Consider the following 18,709-nt stretch of genomic DNA (forward strand, 5'->3'; position numbering starts at 1 on the left):
CAAACAAACACATAAATAAATAAATGGCTTTAAAGAAGACAATGAAAACTTACTTGACCACTGTCATGATAAGGCAAGCGACAAGAAATGTTATAACTAATTTAATAGTGTGTACTGTAAGCAAAAATAAAACAGGCGCAGTTGTCATATGATTCACTTACATTACCAGCCTTTTCCAAAAGGCAATGGCTACTGCTGTCGACAGTACAATATTACAATATATTACTACTTTTTAGGCCTCTGGCCCAGTGAAGTTAGGCTTGGTTTACAAAGTTTAATGTCACAATTGAGGGATGTTTATGTTGCTAATGTGAAGACTCTTGCTAAAAAACTGACATTAGAAAGTTTGTGCTTCTGTTCCTTTCCTTCTGGGAAAGTACCACAGAATTTGAAAATGGCACAGAACTGCTCTGTATAGAAAATTCTGGTAAAAATGCTATTCTCCAAAAAAAAAGACAGACGCTTTCTTGTGTCACCCATGTGGTATAAAGCCTGAATGATGCAACCTGATTCTGACAAATGGGAATGGCTGATGCTCGTGCCTAGATACATGAATTTCTGCACTGGACACTGTGCCCTGCTGAGGGACCTGTTATCTGATCAGCCACATGATCTCAGTTTTGGATGACCGCCACTAACAACTATAGCCACAGGAAATTATGAAGAAAGAGTATAACTGCATACAAGAAGTTATGAAGAATGATTATAACCGACTCCACCATGGTACAAGTAATTTTAGGATATGGGAATATTATACTTATTTTTATATATTAACACAAATGATGCACACAATTCCAAGTTTACCTTTAGCCATGCCCCCTATGGTGTAGAGATGCAAAAAATAATAAATCGGTTTCAAATCACACTTATTAACACTAGGCTAAAAATCTAGCAAAATATGAAATATATGCTTAATCACAGGTGTATAGGATGCCAAGGAAAACGGGAGGTGGTGTGGCAGAACTCCACACACATTATAATATAAGCAACAAATGGCAAGCATTACCATTAAAGGTTGCTCTTCAGTTAATCCCCAGTCAGGAAGGAAAGGCCAAGAAGAAAGCCAGTGACTCATGTATGAATTATCTAAGGTCCTTACAAAAGTGACCCTGACAATGACACTTTTTTTCATGCCTGGCCCAAATGCAATACAACTTGGTGAGTATAGGCAACTGGTAAAGAAAAACAATCAGGAGAATAGTGCCTTCTGTCTCACTGGCTGTCACATTTGGCACACCATTCCCTAACAAAAACACCAGTGTTCTGCAAGAAAAGGTAAAATCTCTTAGGGCAACAGGAACAGGTAGTTAACCAAGAATGCACAGTCTGGGACACCACTGAGGAGCTTAGTCCAACTTCCCAATTACCTTATGACACTGTCTGGTTAAGTGACAGAGTTGCATAGCAGACAAACTGTGGCTTAGGGACTCATACCCTGGCCTACATGAAATAGCTTGTTAACAACTGACAGCCTTAATTCTCAATGCTAACAGTCAGACAAACCAAAAGGCTTGTCATACTTAGTTAATAGACATGTGGGCAGAGAGAACACTGAGGAGCCCAGCCCAATTTATTAATTGCCGCAAAGCATTACCTGGTTAGGTAATTTGCTTAGAGTCGCACAGTAGGCAAATGGAAGCTGATGACCCATCCACTGGAATACAGGAGGCATCTACAAATCTTACTTGCGTAGCAAACACACAAAGATAATAACCTCTATTCAGTGATGCATTGTTTTCAAAGTTCTTTCCCCCAGCAGAACCGTTGCATTCTATCTCATGCTTTCTTTTCTCCCAAATGAAGATGACAAGGCCAAGGAGCACTGACAGCAATTACTCAAATTTAAATGTGTTTCAATGTACACCTCCTATGGTTACGTGAAAAGTCAGTTATAAGAGAAAACATTTGTCTGATTTCCTTAAAACAGAACCTTGGAAATATTAAGTTTAGTTAGGATAAGGACACTGAACAAACCACAACTTTAAATATAAAATGTGTGCATTGGGATTGTGCAGACAATAAATGCAATAGGTCAATGTTGTTGTTGTTGTGTCTTTTGGCTTTTCCTGGTTAGGGGTCGCCACAGCGGAACTTCGGTCCGCTAATGATTGGCAGTATATTTTTACGTGCCGAGTTGCCAGCCCTGACGCACAACCTTCAACGAAGGTACACCCATTCACACATGTCTCCACGCAGAAGACGCTCTAGCTGAGAATCGAACTGGACAGCGTCTTACTGTGAGGCGACAACGCTACTGCAGCACCACCACCGTGGATAGAGAATTCAAATTGGTGAAAAGAATGACTGAAAAGGTCTGACATGCATTAATTCTACTCTACAGTAAATACACCAGGTCAATACGTAATTAAAATGGGTGAAAAGGATGTCCGAAAAGGTCTGAGAAGCATTAATTCTACTCTACAGCCAAAGACGGGCTACCATTTTTATTGAGTCAAATAACTAGATGGATTTTGACCTTTTTTGAACCTACAAGTGCACTTAATGCCGACTGTTAGAACTATAGAGGGATGAACTGCACTTCCTCTTTTAAGAGCAAGATGATCAAATATGTATTCCAATAAAAATGCTCATGAACAACTGACAAATTCTAGTTATAAGCATAAACAGTAGTGACAACTAATATGATGTGGATACAAGGAAGAAGCAACACAACTGACCAAGTGGAAAAACTGAATTCTGGGTAACTAGCACTTCCACAGCTGGCAAGTTCCAAGCAGACTTTACGACAAGCGAGGCTGGCACATGGCTTTCACAATGTAGTTAACTGTACATTCTTAAAATCGACAAACTAAGAGGCACACAATCATGTACCCATCTGGTCAACATATGCAAATGAGGTATGGAAAGGATGCCCACCTTTTTGCTAACAGCAAATGCAGAATGTGAACCTTGGATTATGCTGGCAGAAAGCAAACTCAAAGTGGTTTAAATTAATTTAGAAATTCTGATCAATTTTGGAAACAGTTCACTTAATCTGGAGGTAAGACAGAGAATAAATTGACTTTTTTCATTCCAGCCTTCAGAAGTTGCATGGTACAGCTAGATCTGCCAAACTTGACAGCCAGAGAAAACCAGCTACTTATGCTGTCATTGGGTTTGCACATACAATCCAAACTTACATAGGTATCTGCATAAACAAAGGATTTGTGCTGAAAAACAACCCATACAACTACTTTTTGTATGAGCAAGCCCATAAATCTTAGACATGTTAAAAGAGCGTCTTATTAAAGGTGACTCACTAGTGGTACTTTAACAGGCAAAAAAAAATCACCAATAGCAGTAATCATTCGGTGGAATGGTGCTGAGGTGTTGAGCCATTAATAAGTTGCTTCCTGTACCAACGGTACAGGGTTTGAATAATTTCACCTTCATTTGCCTACTGTGCGACTCTGAGCAAGTCACATAAACAGACAGTGCTTCTTGGCCACCAATGAAAAGGGATCCTTGTGTCCAGTTGGCTTATCCTGTCAACAACTAGATAAATTATACATTAAAACATCCTCTGCAGACATGCTCAACAGTATTTTTTTTCTGTGGATGTCAAGGAGCTCAGAAAATAATTCACAAAAATCTAAGTTCAAACAGCATCACAAATACAGGTAATTTTTCAGTTCTAAAATAAATAAAATAGATTTATAAAATGGGTATTTATCTTTGTCTAGAAGTTGCCTGAAAGGAATCAATGGACAGAGAGACTAACTGCTTCTTGCACTGAACTGAAAATGATGTGGGTTGCATTTCGTTTTAGCCATATGTTGGACTGACATACAGAGCCCATGGAAGGAGTCCAGCTCCACTCTGGGGACATCCATAAAAGCTCTGACATTTATACCACAGAGACAAAGATCTGCTTGCAGCTAGTTGCCAAGGACAATGAATGGATAAGAAATCATAACTTCAGCAATGTAACTCAAAATTAATATTATATAATAATGCAGTTTATAATACAGAACAAATGGGAGACCAGTAGGTGGAGACCTGATGTTTGGCAGGTGGGTGGGTGATAGTATATAATAAATACATTTAAAAAAAAAGAATGAAGCGTGCTAGTCTGTTTTACATATCATGTGAAGAGATACAACTGAAATCTCTCATCACCAAAAAGGAATGTGAGCGATCACTACAGCTGATACAACATGTAAAAAAACACTCCAGATCAGTAATACCTACAATCACCACAACAAGTGTCTAGCCAAGCTCACCACCAGTAATCAAAATTATTTTAAACATTCACAATTCTAGTGACCAGAGACATTGGCCGAGCCACTTCAAAAATTTAGATGAAGTACCCATGGGTTACAAATCGGCAATGGCTTTGTTAAATGCAATCAGAATTTTACCCATGAAAGAAATGCCATGGCATATAAACACCTATCACCAGTACTTTCAAGTGTTTACTATTATGTTTCATTTGTTACAATTACCAGCACCCAAGAAAACAAGATTAGCTAGATAACACAAGGCAGTTATCAGAAAAACAAGTAACTCGATATCTCACACACTCTTTCTTAAAAGAAGACAATTGCAACGCTAAAGTTAATAAGAAAATAGCTGTTAATTCTATTACCACAGAAATGCTCTGGGTCAGTTAACCTATGCCAAAAATTACTTTTATAGCAAGATTCCCCTCCTCCACATAAAAGCAATGTATTTTAAAGCTAAGCATCTAAGTAATTGGAGGGCTGTTGAATTAATTAATTAATTGTTTAATTATCAAATTCAATTCACAGTTGCAGGGGAGCCAAAGCATATCCTGGCACTAAGAGGCATACAAATTAATCCCAGATGGGATGCTAGTCCATCACTGAAATGCACACATGTAGCACTTGAGCACATTTTCAAATCTATCCTAAGCAATGCACCTAGAAAGAGCTTCTGATTACCAGTAGATTATTATATTACTTGCTGCATGACAGTGAATACATACCTCCATCTTTTCGCACAAGAATTCCAGACAAAGCCTAAAATAATGGGGAGACAAAGGCCCCAAAATTGGGACAATTTTAAAGTGTTGCTCTTATAAACTTAGAAAGTTGATAGATAGAAAAATAGATTTTGCATTAGCATGCATTTTATGAAGGATACAAAGCCTGAAACTCAAATGTCTGTTATTTAGTGGCTTCAATTCTTAATGATTTGACAGAAAAATCATACATTTTAAGAGGAAAAGACCAACAATATTAGTTAAAAATTTGGAGATTCTACAAAATTTTATATAGTTGAAAGGTATGACTGAATAAATGAGTTTAATCAGATAATTCAAGCTGATTATTTCCAGAAAAAAATTTCAACATTACTACTGAGATTACCATTACTCCCAAGAAATCAATTTGGACATTCCAAAGTACAATCAACTAACGACAGTGTTGTGTCTTTACTGCTAAACCTGCTGCAAGTGTGTGTGTGTGTGTCTCAGCACACACAAAGTAATTTATATTCTTTGGTATGATGACATAAGAATGATGCAAGAACAACATGCAAACAGGTTTACTGGAAGCAGGCTACCAATAAGAGCTAGACTATCCGATGAAGAATAAATATGTAGTGGAAAAAAAAACAATACTACTGTTAACAGCATGCCTATGTTTAGTCATGAAACATCCAATGTATTTGAGAATTACACACTAAGAAAGTGATAGTCATATAAACTTACATTTCTACTGCAAGTATAAAAAAATCAGAAAGGACTGCTAACAGCAAGCAATCACGAAAGCAGAAAAATGAAAATGAAAAGAAGCGCATACAGAACAAACTGCTACTAAAAAGCATTAAAATTACACACACATCCTATTAGGGCACAGTAAAAGAAACACAGATGAAGATTTTCTTCATAAAATCACACTTTCCCATTAACAAATATTCAACTATCAAAAGAAAAAAGTGTCCATCCAATCAGGAAAATCACAGCTTGGAATATTTTACATTAATATGCTAATCAGCACCTTTCAAAGAAAGTCTCACAAACACATCTGTTGGGAAATTATTAAATTTGAAAAAAAAAACAAAAAGAAATATAAAAGTACTAAGCTCCTGACATATATTACTGCTACAATGTACCCTCCCCAAATACTGGGTTTCTACTAAAAAAATAAATTACACAGAACCAGCAATATGTGCTGCAAGTATGCCTCTCAACTGCCTAGTATTTTGCAGTATGTCCAGATTTTTGCATGATATTTTTTAATTTGTTCCTCATAAAATGCATCTTTCTGGCAAATCACTGAGGACTAAAGTCACTAAATAATGACAAACATTTGAGTTTTAGACTTAGTATCTTTCAGAAAAGGTATGGTAATGCAAATCTGTTATTCTAGTAACCTCTGTTAATAAAAGCAGTGCTTAAATGTAAAATATGTCCCTGATTTAGGTCTTTGCCCCTGCATTAGTTTTTGATTATTTATTTCACATTTGTTTACCGTGAAAGTCTGACTGGGACAGAGCCCATTTTCAGCAGAGGCTCGGGGAGAAACACTCCAGACGCATGTCTTTGAAATGTGGGAGGAAACCGAAGCACCCAGAGGAAACCCATGCAAACACAGGGAGGACATGCAGACTCCATACAGAAGGCACCCCAGCTGAGAATCGACCCAGAGAACCTTTTGCTGTGAGACGACAATGCTAACCACTGCACCACTTGCACTAATAGGTTAACAGATATGGGCAAGATTATGACATCAATGAAAATACTATACAAGCATTAAAGAATCTAGGGTCAGGGCAAACATTTCCCATATTTTAAGTGCCAAATAATGCTGAAGTAATTCTGTAATCTGTCATATGTCCACATATGGCAACAATATTTGCATTTTCCACAACAGCATGCTCCCTGGCTATACGTCTAGAAAAGGAAAAAAACTTCTCTTTTTATCAGTGTGCTTTGCCACAGTCCCACAACCACTGAACTGTCCCTGACTGTGCCTCAACTATGCTACTCATTACAGTTTCATACTTCCTAACTGTCCAGAAAACGCACGGTGAAGCAAAACCTATTGTTCTATTAACTTCTTAAGAGAATTAGAGTAATATCAAAAACTGTCCCAGATTTTGGGCATTTGTGTCCCCCCCCCCCCTTAATTACTGGTTCTGTCTCTCCTTCTTGAGCAAAGAAGTTGTGAGTTATGGTAACATTCAACAGAAAACAGTCTGGTGCACTGGTACGGAGTACAGTTCCTATCAGAGATTTCCAGTACCTATCATAAATATAAGGAGTATCCCTTCTATCCACCACTCTGGTAAAACTGCAAAGACAATGTACTAAAACAGACACAGATCAAAGCCTTTCTGTATACCATCTAAATACCAGCTAGCAAACACAGTTTGACAACATATCATGTCACACTTATTCCTGTGTTTTCCCTCTGCCTGTAGCTTTTATTTATTTTTTAATTCAGCCAAACTGATAAACACCACAGAAGCTGAATTCTTCAAGAAAAATAAGTTAGCTCAGCAACATCATTCAAAAGCCAGCGCAATACGTTTCTTCACCTTCAGAACATTCATGAACAATCACAGACCTCAAAGCATTTGATAATGTATGCTCTTAATGACAGACTGGCATTAGCACCAGGTTATGTTACAGCTATTTAATGCAGAAATATACTTAAAAATATCCTGTATTAAATGCTATTAATCTTTAAAAATGTCTTCCTCATAGCTGCTAGAAGCAGTTTACTTTAGGAGAGTTCAAAATCTACTTTCTTCTGACAGTAACAGGATGGAGACGCACTTTGTTTAAATATTCAAAAGAAAATAACTGCCAGGTACTTGCTTTCAACAACTCTCTTCCTTGATCATTCAAGTTACCCTGAACAGCACTGAGCTGTACTCCTTGACAGTAAAAGAAAAACATTTTATACCTTTTTGTATTACATTTTAGAAACCTACAAGAGATAGATTAAGATTACCATTCAATAGAATGGCCAAGACAAGTATCCGAAAAAGGATTTACAGTCCCTCTTAGTTACAGAGATCTGTAAACAAAAATCAGGTTAATGAATACCTTGTGCTCTGCAATGTGCTGCTGTAAAGTAAGAACAAATAAATGAAAATAAAAACAGCTCATGAAGTGCACCCTGATTTCACTCATACCTCCCTTAACCATGGTACTTAAAAGAGCAAAGAGAAATGAAAATGTGGCAAAGATGGAACTAATTCTATTAACAACTAAAAAAAAAATCTTCTCTCTAGGTACATGTACTTATATATATGTGTGTGTGTGTAAATGCAGCAGTGATGTTTCACTGACAATACCTATACTTAAAATTAAATAGCAAACTTCACCTGGTAATACCTCTCCTGACATTGTATGAAAGACGTATTTTCCTTTAATTTTCATGATATCATCACGCAAGAAATATAAAACTTCAGATGTTACAGATAAATATAAAAATGAAATATGTTTGTGTGTGTGTATCACACACATTAAGTATCTTTGCATGTGCATGGCTATATAGTTATATAAATGTTCGTACAAGTGCATATATGCACAGACAGATCTTGAATGAGTATATACACATCTATACAAATATATTCACACTTTTAAGATGACAAAAACACTTCTACTTGGAAAGGTATACTCCTTACTCCCAGACTGCAATTCACTTGATCTTTTTTTTTTGAATCTGAGGACTGGGATGGTGCTGGTTATACAATTCATGATGTTTTAAAATAAATATATTACACACAAAAATGGCACATTTTTCACATCTCTAACCATATTCCAGCCACATTTTTAACAGGATATGACAAAAAAAGTCATTACCTCTATCTAATGAAGTAGAAAGTTAGACACAGTATGCTATTAATAGATCAGTACTGCTTTCCTCCTGACACACAGCAGGACAGATATATATATATATATATATATATATATATACACACACACATACATACACATATATATATATATATATATATATATATATATATATATATATATATATATATATATATATATAGATATAGATATGACTCCCACTACAACTTCTCACAACCAAAATGCAAAATATCCTAACTTATCCCTCCTTCCTGTTGCAAAGCAAATTACAGAAGCAGTACTGTTGAACATACTACACAATGCATGCTGACCAGTGGTTACGTTTCAGTGAAACTCCACCAATTAAATCCATGTTTTTAATAAGTGCAGGGAGCACAAACTGCCTATTAACGTCTAACATTACTCCATTGTCTGTCTTGTTCTTATGGTTTGCAGTGATGATGAAGCATGTTTCTTACATTATACCTGCAGGTAGTTACTATACCATAACATTTGCAGCACCACTCAGCAGTGTGACCAGCATAACTGCCCAAAACATAAAATACTGTTGATTGTAATTGGCTAACTACATACTTAGCTGCAGCATGGCTGACGGTGAATAACCATTTCATGAAGTGGGTGAAAAATAATCATACGTTACGTTACAAGCACTACTAACTCTTCTAAGCTTCATTTATAGCATTGCCTTATAATTTAAAACTTATAATGTGCTGTGACGTAAGCACAGTACTTAGTAATGCTGAAGAAGCTGTTGGGGATACTCAATTGTTTATAACAAAGTGGAAATAAGTGGCTTCATTCATTTTCAGATACTCACTTTATCCTATTTAAGGTCACAGGGGAGCAACAGCCCATCCCAGCGAGCAGCAGGTACAGCTAACCTGGCGAGTGGGCATCTATCTGCCTATCACACTGGAGCAACCAATGACAACAGTATTAGATAAAGCAGAGATAAACAGAGACAGCCACTCCATCAAAGGATTCATATCTCATTTACATGATGTTTACATCTCTGAACAATTTTGAGGATTACCATTTCACCTACCAACTTGTCTTTGGATATATCTCAGTGAAAATCCATGCAGACACAGTGAGAATATGCACAATCCACACACAAAGTAAGCACCCTGCCAAGAATCAGACTATTCTGACCGCTGTGACAGTGTAGCTAATGAAATCATCCTCTGTGATACAATATCACATTAACAGTCAGTAAAAGATGACAAAAATTTAAAGAGTCCACTACTGCCTACCTCCAGCAACTTATTTTAAAGCAGCCGTATTTGCCACACACTATACTGGATTACTTTAGTAGCATCTTTCTTCATGAAATAATACAGTCATGTAATTCTCTTCACCGCAAATACACAGTTTTGATGGTGTATTACATGTCTACTATTCTGCACTGTCCACTATGAAAATATTATGCACACTGACCCAGAGTACAGTGTTACCTACCATCTTAGCTGTTCCAACCTATCCACAGTACAGATACAGTATTTACAGACAAAAGGTGCCCTTGCTTAAACATTCACTCTAGAAATGTGGCTCTTCTCTGTAATAGGTCATTCAATACAAAAACAGCTGAAAATAATTTTTCTGATTCCAAATAAAAGGAAAACCATGCTGAATTTCTAACGCTGTTAGAAACATTTTGGGAAGAAAATTAGTACAAAGATATACTAACTCGTAAATACTGCTGCTATAACAGGGAAAAGACTTTGATGAAACCTCAGCAACCCTAAACAAATAAAGTTAGAACATCATTCATTGTTAAGGGGTAGATGACTCCTTCATTTCAAGTGTAGGCACATTCTGCATTCCATGCTACATTCGACATTATGTAGGATAATAAGCCTCAAGAGCAGTCACTCTACTACAAATTAGGACTTCATGTACAATAACTTTAGATCCAAAAATACCACAGCCTTAAATCTGTTTCATTTTGTAAGTTTCTATCTATAACTTACTTTCAAATATTGCTTTTTATAGCTACTGCCCACCACTCGTGTCAGCTGGCTAAAAAAAAATGTTAAGCCCTCCTGTTAATCACATGACACTGGTTTTAATAACTAAAATTCTTTCCTGGAGTCAATGCAACAACCTCAGCAGGTAGCTTGCTTACACTTTCTCTGCATCATCTTGCTGTAAGCATTACTGAACGGCAGCTTCTCTGATTGCAGCAGTTAATGGATAATAATTTGGAGAAGAAATAAATAGAGTTAAGTACTATGAAGGACAGCAACAGCTATCATTCCCCTGTCTGTCAGTCCAGAAAAGAGGGCCTGCATTTCACTGCCAAAGGATGGTTCAGACATAAAAAAAGTTAAAACCATCTTATGACCAGCAGCCTGAAAAACAGGAACCCCAAAAGTCAGTCCTAAAACAACAACGAAGTTTTCAATGAAACAAAAAAAATGAAAACAAAAACGTCATTGTAACATCTCAGAATTACATTTCATATCTCTTTCCATTGTTTGGTAGGATTAATTATTTTAAAGGTTTAAGGATTTTCAGCAGAACCCTTGTTATAATTTAATTCAGTTCTTTCAATAAGAAGTTATATTTCCCAAAGTCATTGTCATCAGGGTCTAGAAGCATGTCCTTGCGTGCCTTTGTGAGTTTTGATTCCAAGACATGCTTTCGGTCAAGCCATTCATTAAGCTCCTCTTGACCATGGGCAAACTTGCACTTGGGGCCATCTATACACATCTTGCCCTTGAAGAACCTGTTAAAGTACAGAATATGAAACTTAGAAAGCATGTGTCATATTCTATATAATTTTGCAGTACAAATGAGCATGGTGATCTTAAGTTAACAAAAAATTTTAACATGCAGGAAAGGTTTAATTATGTGAGAACTTACCATAATTCCAAATGTTCAAACACTGCAATCAAAACAATCTTCAACTATGAATCTTTACACACACACCCCCCTCAGAAAAAGTACAGATAGCAACTACCCTGGCACAATAGGTTCCCTACAGAGATTCTCCCCTCTTGGGCATAACCAAAAAGAAATGCACACAGTCAGACAGGTCCATAACAAAAAATTTTCCTTTATGACCAGTATCAAAAAAGTTATTTAGCAATATGAAAATGGGGTTCCACAGATATAAGGCAGAGAGTGCTCAGCATATAGGTTAACTAAACAAATATGGCTGATAGAGAAACAGAGAAGTAAATGGATACATACATTTAATTAAACATAAATTACAAAACTACTCTGGCAGAAAATAGGGTCTGATACATAAATACAATCTTTGTGAAAATTAAAATAAAGTAACTCCACATAAGAGCTGAAGCTCCGAAAAGAGATGGGCTGAAGTACGAGTCCCAAGGAGCAGTATTTCCCAGGAGAGAATTTAAGGGACAAGAGAAGGATTTAAATGATACACATAACAGCCTTTCTAGAATAAAATCAAAATTCTCTAAGACAAAGGTGGCCTATGATTCAGACTTCCAAGATTGCTGCACATTGAAGGTTGATTACAGCTCTCTCAGTGTGAAACATAAAAAGCTGTGAAACAATGGGGACATTTCAGTTACTGGCTAGTAGTTACATTGCCTGAATGCCAACAAAGAAGACATTTATTGACAGTAAGAGAAAAAAAGAAAAGGTTCAGCTTTGGTATGGTAGATTGCTTCAGTAACTTAATCAAATGCTCACAGTCGTGTTGAAAATAAGCGAATGAATAAAGGAATACACAAAGTCAAATAACAAAAGGCCAGAAAAGGCAAACGAAGCTTTAACTAGTTATACTGATAAAACTTAAAAAATCAGAGGTTAAAATAAAAACAGCTGGCTGAGGCTTCTCAAGAAGAGCTGTTAAAAAAAAAAAACAGTAGAGTTAGATGTCAAAAGAAACCTGTTTTTTTTTTTTTTTTTGTATGTTTGCTGTACCAAAGAAACTGGAACAGACTGCATTAATTTTATGAAAGAGCAAATGAGCAAACTGGACTGGTTTTCCACAGTAGGATTTGTTTAACCGAGAGGGAACATCATGTGTATACTCCATATTTAGTGATTAGAAAGCAGCCAAGATCTATATTAGTAAAGATGCAATCATTTCAGCAGAAGGAGCTGTTGTTGACAAAACTGGCAGAAAAAGTATTAAAAATTAGAGACCCAAGTGTGTTTGTGGCAAATGATTACTCGCTGTACAACAGGCAGCAGAGAAGCAAACTTAACCCAGCAATTAGGGAATGTCTAGAGGCAAGTGTGATATTCAAGTTGTTGTATACAGCTGTCTTTATATTTTTTCTGGACAATCAAGTACATTTTGGCTGCAGAACAGGCTAACGAGGAAATAGAAAAGTTTAGCTAACAATGAGTGAGACACCAAGCAGTAGGGGACTTTGCTTCTCATTCTTCTAACAAACAAAGTTAAGAGAGAAACTGTGTCAAGCTGCATTTTTCCACTAACCCAAAAGTAAATGTTTGAGTAACAGGAGCTTATTAGACAAATCAGGAGTTTCTTGGACTTGAACTAGAGAGTGGTGTTGGGCATTGGGGACGATCAGGAAAAATGAGCAATTAGTAATTAAATGGGAGACTGTGAAGCATCAATCCCATTTAATGTTGGCACATGTTCAATGGGAATTTGTAAGACGTGCCTTGAGAAAGACTGGAAATGTCAACCATGTTAAATTGGTGGGTGAAATCTAAAGCACCCACCCCACTTTTTTGTCATTAATGTTTTGAGAGACACTGAATGGACTAAAGTAACAACAGTACATAATACAGTTTTGTTCTTTTTTGTATAAAAATTTAATGATGCACATTGCATGTTATTTTGTAAAGCAGTTTTGTCTTGTGTGTAGTCAGAGATGCTTCATATGTGAGGTGGAGGAGTGTTATCAGTGCTGTAAATGTTAAAGATATTACAGTAAGAAAATACTTTCCTTAGTTTTAATGTATACAGGCTTTACACATTAACAATGAAAGAAAGGCAAGAAAAATCACTCTAATATAATATGATCTTGGCCTGCTGTGGTGGGGAATGCATAAATGTATTCATTATGTTCTATGTAGAATTAAAAAAAAAAATTGTTCTGTTGCAATAAAGGTGGATGTCTAGACTAAGTATCAGACAGATGTGTGTGCTTGAAATAGAAGACAAAAGAATGAAAGGCATGTAAATTATACTCTTTCTTTGCATCGCCAAATTTAGTAGCAATTGTTTTATATTTACAAATGCTTTTAGTTGGAAACAAGAAGTCTAGCGGTACAAGCAGTCAATCAGGATAGGTCTACGCAGCATTTTCTGAGTGAATTCTACAAAGGTTTGTCATGAATTTGCAAAGCTACTAGCATTTTTCTTTCATTGCCAACTGCTTTTACTTGGAGAGTAGCAGTCTGTAGGTGCAAGCAAAAGGTCTGAATAGTGCCTTCTGAGGGAAATGTACAAGGTAAATTGGAAAGCAGTTCAGTGAAAAAGTTTGAAATTATGTAAAGTGAATAAGTTATACAAGTATTTGCCTCCCCAGCAGCCATGGTACTTCAATGCATTTAATATAACAATGCATAATTTAGTTTAATAATAGCCAGTGCTCTTTTTTAGGATTAAAAGTTAATGTCTACTGAAAGTATGCAATCTGTTTTGCTCATCTGAGAAGGGAACAAATAAGAAGAGAATATATAGAATCAGTTTAAGTAGGAACACAGACTATAACAAGCACTTCAGCATGGGTACTCTGTTTTCTTAATTTTAGAATATGTAATGCCTGTGGGTGGGTACTTAGGGCAGACTGCGGTAGCGTTGTCGCCTCACAGACATTGCGCGTTCGATTCTCAGTTAGAGTGTCTTCTGTGTGGCGACATGCGTGAATGGGCGTTCCTTCATTGAAGGTTGTGCGTTAGGCCCGGCAAGCCAGCACGTAAAACTCTACTGCCAATCATTAGCGGACCGGAGTTCCGCTGTGGCGACCCCTAACCGGGAAAAGCCAAAAGACACAAACAAACAAACAATTCCAATATGGATAGGTAAACCTCATTTCTGGGCAATATACATAGTTGTATGTGTTTGTTGCAAGTTATAAAAAAATGAGGATTTCTGAAAATTTACTTATTTTGTTTGAGTATTTTTACTGAAACTAAAAGTACTGAAAATGTGACATGGGCTCAAATGGAAATGAGTAAAAGCCTGCCAAACATTACTATAATCATGTAAACTAAAAGTTGAAAATATACATCCAAACGAATTGTCATGTGTAATAGGCAGGAGTAATAGCTTTTTATCACAGTGGCTACTTTGTCAATATTAACATGAGATGTAAACAGCCTTACAGGTACAGAAAAAGCATTTTTTTTAAACGAGAAACATCTTTATTAAATTATAAACTATGACATAGGCAGGTATATATTTATATAAATGCAACATTATACATGACAAACCATACTGACATAATTTTAGTTGCAAACATTATACATCACTTATAATCTATCCAGTCATTGTCGGACATTACATAGCTCATTCAAATCCTGCCTTCTTTTACACCTTGTTCCTCCTCTGCATCCATTGTTCCCGCAATTCCCATTTTTACTATGTAATCTGCTCCTACCCTTTTCAAAAGGTCCCAATTCCAGTTGTTTTTATCTCCGTTACTATACTCATTACTATGGTACTGAGTTATAATAAGTAAATGGTGAAACAGCAATGCTACGCAAGACCCATTTGAACAGAAGTGAATATGCAAATTTAACAAAGAAAGGATTTCAAGGTGGACGTGCAACAGAACTTCAATGACAAAGGAAAAGGGGTATAAGAGGGGCCCCACTAGTGACTGAAAAACAATAATGGTAGATTTATAGTAGTAAGGAGTTACTGGTAGGGGAGGAGGATTATTCTGGCTTGTATTTATATTCCTCTCAATCTTTAATCTCGCTCTATCGCAAGCATGGGTCTCCTCAAAATTATCTATGGTATGATCTCAGTTATACCCATTAGGGGTAATATATATATATATATATATATATATATATATATATATATATATATATATAAAATTACTGACCATGGGATGGTTAAGGTCAATTTCATACTTTAATTTGAGCACAAAAAAAGCTGGCAAGGGCTTACTTATGAACCTTAAGACTACTGTTATGGAGCTTAAGTTAATATTAGGAGAAATAATATGCTTTCAGCAGGAAGTATTATTTCCGGGTGGGAATGGAACCTGATTTGTAACAGTGAGGATGTATGGGGCAGCAGTACTTAGACAGAATCTCCATATTATTCCCCAAGGTACAAAAACTGGGCTATAGTGGACAGAAATTATATTTCATAGAAATATGTGCATTTAAATGACGGTTTCAAAAAATATCCGATAACTGTTTTAGATTGTGCACCAACAAAAACTAAGGTAAAAATGAGGCACAATGGGTAGAGGAAATTATTTGAGAGTTATTAGTGAAAACAGAAATTTCTTCAGGAGTTATGGCTAGTGAGTGAGATAAAATGAAAATGCAGTTTAAAAACAGGGTGGAAATGAAAATATATGGTCAGGAAGTATTATGAGTTATTTAGAGCAGCTGACAAAGAATAACATATTTCAGAATAAGAGGAACCTGAAAGAACAAGAAAAGGAACAATTGCAGAATGCTACAGAGAAAATAATAGAATATTTGTATAAGATAAGAGTTTAGAAAGATTGCTATTAAGCAACTATTTTTGATAACATGTCCCAAGCACAAAAATTGTTACCACAGCGACTTAGGCAACAGAAAGTAGAATGGGTTATTACCAAACTTAGGAAGCCTATGACAAGAAAAATAACCAGCGGTCCTTTAGAGGTGTTAGATACATTTCAGCAATGTTATGAAAATTTGAATAAATCAAAGGAATGTGGAAACCGAAAAAGAACAGAAAGGCAAATATTTATGGAAGACTTAATTATGCCAAGATTACAGGAAGATGAGGCACAAAACTGAATAGATGACATGAGATGACAATGGTAATATATAATCAATCTGCAGGAAATTCCCCAGGAACAGATGATATTCGCATGGAAGTTTGGAAGCTCGGACAGAAGAAAGTGATAACGATTTGGGAGATTCTGTTTACCAGTATTTTAAAAGGAGAGGAAGCACTAACATCTTGGAAGAAAAGCTGTGGTGGGTGTAATACCTAAAGATGGTAAAGACCCACCAGACCCAGCTTCATAGAGACCCATTTCAATTTTAAATCATGATTATAAATGGTCTATATTAATTTGCCGAAAGTTACTGTCAGCAAACACCCAATCATTGACACATATTCAGCGAAAATCACTTCTGTGATTCGCTGAATTATCCACGGGCAATGAGGTGGTTGGCCAACTACACAACTTTATCCTTTTCCCCACTGTAGTGCAATCTCGTAGTTGGGGGGATGCGATGTTATTATTTGTGGGTTATGTTGTGCTGCAGAGCAATTGTTTCATTCCCCTTGGAGAATTCAGCGAATCGCAGAAGATATTTTCAATGAATAAGTGTCGCTCAATAGGTGTTCACTGAAAATAACTTGGCGGACTAATACAGACCCGATTATAAAGTATTTAAGGCTATATTAGATAAAAGAATGACAAATGTGTTGCCAAAATTGATATATATGAACCAATGCGTTTTTTTTTTTTTTTGGAGAGGAGGCAAACATTTGACAATACTAGAATAATGATCCTCAAGGAAGAAGAATGTAAGAAAATACCACTGCTGTTGTTGGATCTTGATGAAGAGAAAGCATTCAACAGAGTAAGCTGGGATTTTATGACTAAGGCAATGGAAGAATTTACATTTCCTGATAAAATAGCAAAGATTATGGGGGATATATGAAAGACTGGAGGAAAGAATTAACATTGGATGTTGGCAAATAGTTAAGGTGTTTATATTATAAGCACAACGTACAGGGTTTCATTATCACCTTTGAATGATAGTGGCTAGGATTAAACTGGCTCACAAGGACAGTTGGCCTAGTAATTACATATGAACCTATTATGAACCATATGAACTTAAGTGAGAGCATTCCTCTGTGATAAGTTGCATTTGAACAGAGGAACCAGGCAGCGGTGTCCTCTTTCCTCTTTGTTACTTGTTTTATACTTAGAGCCATTGGCAAAAAAAAGTAAGTGACTCAGAAATTCAAGGCTATAACTGTTGTATTAAACATTTGTAGATAAAAAGAAGTTATGTTCTTACCATAACGTTCCACATGAGTTGTTCATCTCACCTTTGTTCTTACACACTGGTTCGGAGCCGATCCCTCGGCTCCGAGTTGGCCACATTCCAAGCTCTGCGTCTAAGAGAAGCTCGAGGCACAGTCCCTATCCCATGATCCTCTCCTACTAACCCTCAGATCTAGTTTGCTATGAAAACCAGACAACAGAAGACATACCCGCCTACACATGCATATGTATCAATACCCATATACACGCATATATATATATATATATATATATATACATTATACATATCCGAATATGAACGCATACACAGAGGCAGGCAGTCTGAAGGGACCATGAGAAAGGACGACCAGCCACCAGTCGTACCTGTTCTTCCAGAACACGGAGGGGAAAGGAAGGCGGGAATGTAAGAACAAAGGCGAGATGAACAACTCACATGGAACGTTATAGTAAGAACATAACTTCTTTATGTGAAGTTGTTCGATCTCGCCATTTGTTCTTACACACGGGTAGCGTCCTTAGCACCCTAAACCCTGGGTGGCTCATGGGAGAACATTCCTGAGCACAGTGGAACCAAAGGAAGCCCTGTCCCTGGAGGCCCTGTCCACTTTGTAATGAGTAATAAATGTATGAGGTTTGGCCCAGGTAGACACTGCACAAATGGTATCTATCGGTAAGCGAGCAGCATTAGCTAAGGAAGTAGAAACAGCTCTAGTAGAATGAGCTTTAGCTTTGAGCGGAGTAGACTGATTGG

General features: G+C 36.6%; 1 protein-coding gene across 1 annotated transcript in view; it reads right to left on the reverse strand.

Moving 5' to 3' along the window:
* Nucleotides 1-9,770: 9,770 nt before the first annotated feature.
* ZC3H7B (zinc finger CCCH-type containing 7B) overlaps nt 9,771-18,709 on the reverse strand; it is a 1,999,702-nt gene continuing 1,990,763 nt past the window's right edge. Inside the window, exon 22 of the mRNA XM_044087097.1 lies at nt 9,771-11,525. Within this exon, the coding sequence (XP_043943032.1) occupies nt 11,333-11,525 (193 nt within the window). The 3' untranslated portion in view covers nt 9,771-11,332. The remainder of the gene's footprint in view (nt 11,526-18,709) is intronic.

Source organism: Protopterus annectens, chromosome 1.part1, assembly GCF_019279795.1.
Source record: "Protopterus annectens isolate FY-2018-M chromosome 1.part1, PAN1.0, whole genome shotgun sequence".
Taxonomy (NCBI): Eukaryota; Metazoa; Chordata; order Ceratodontiformes; family Protopteridae; genus Protopterus; species Protopterus annectens.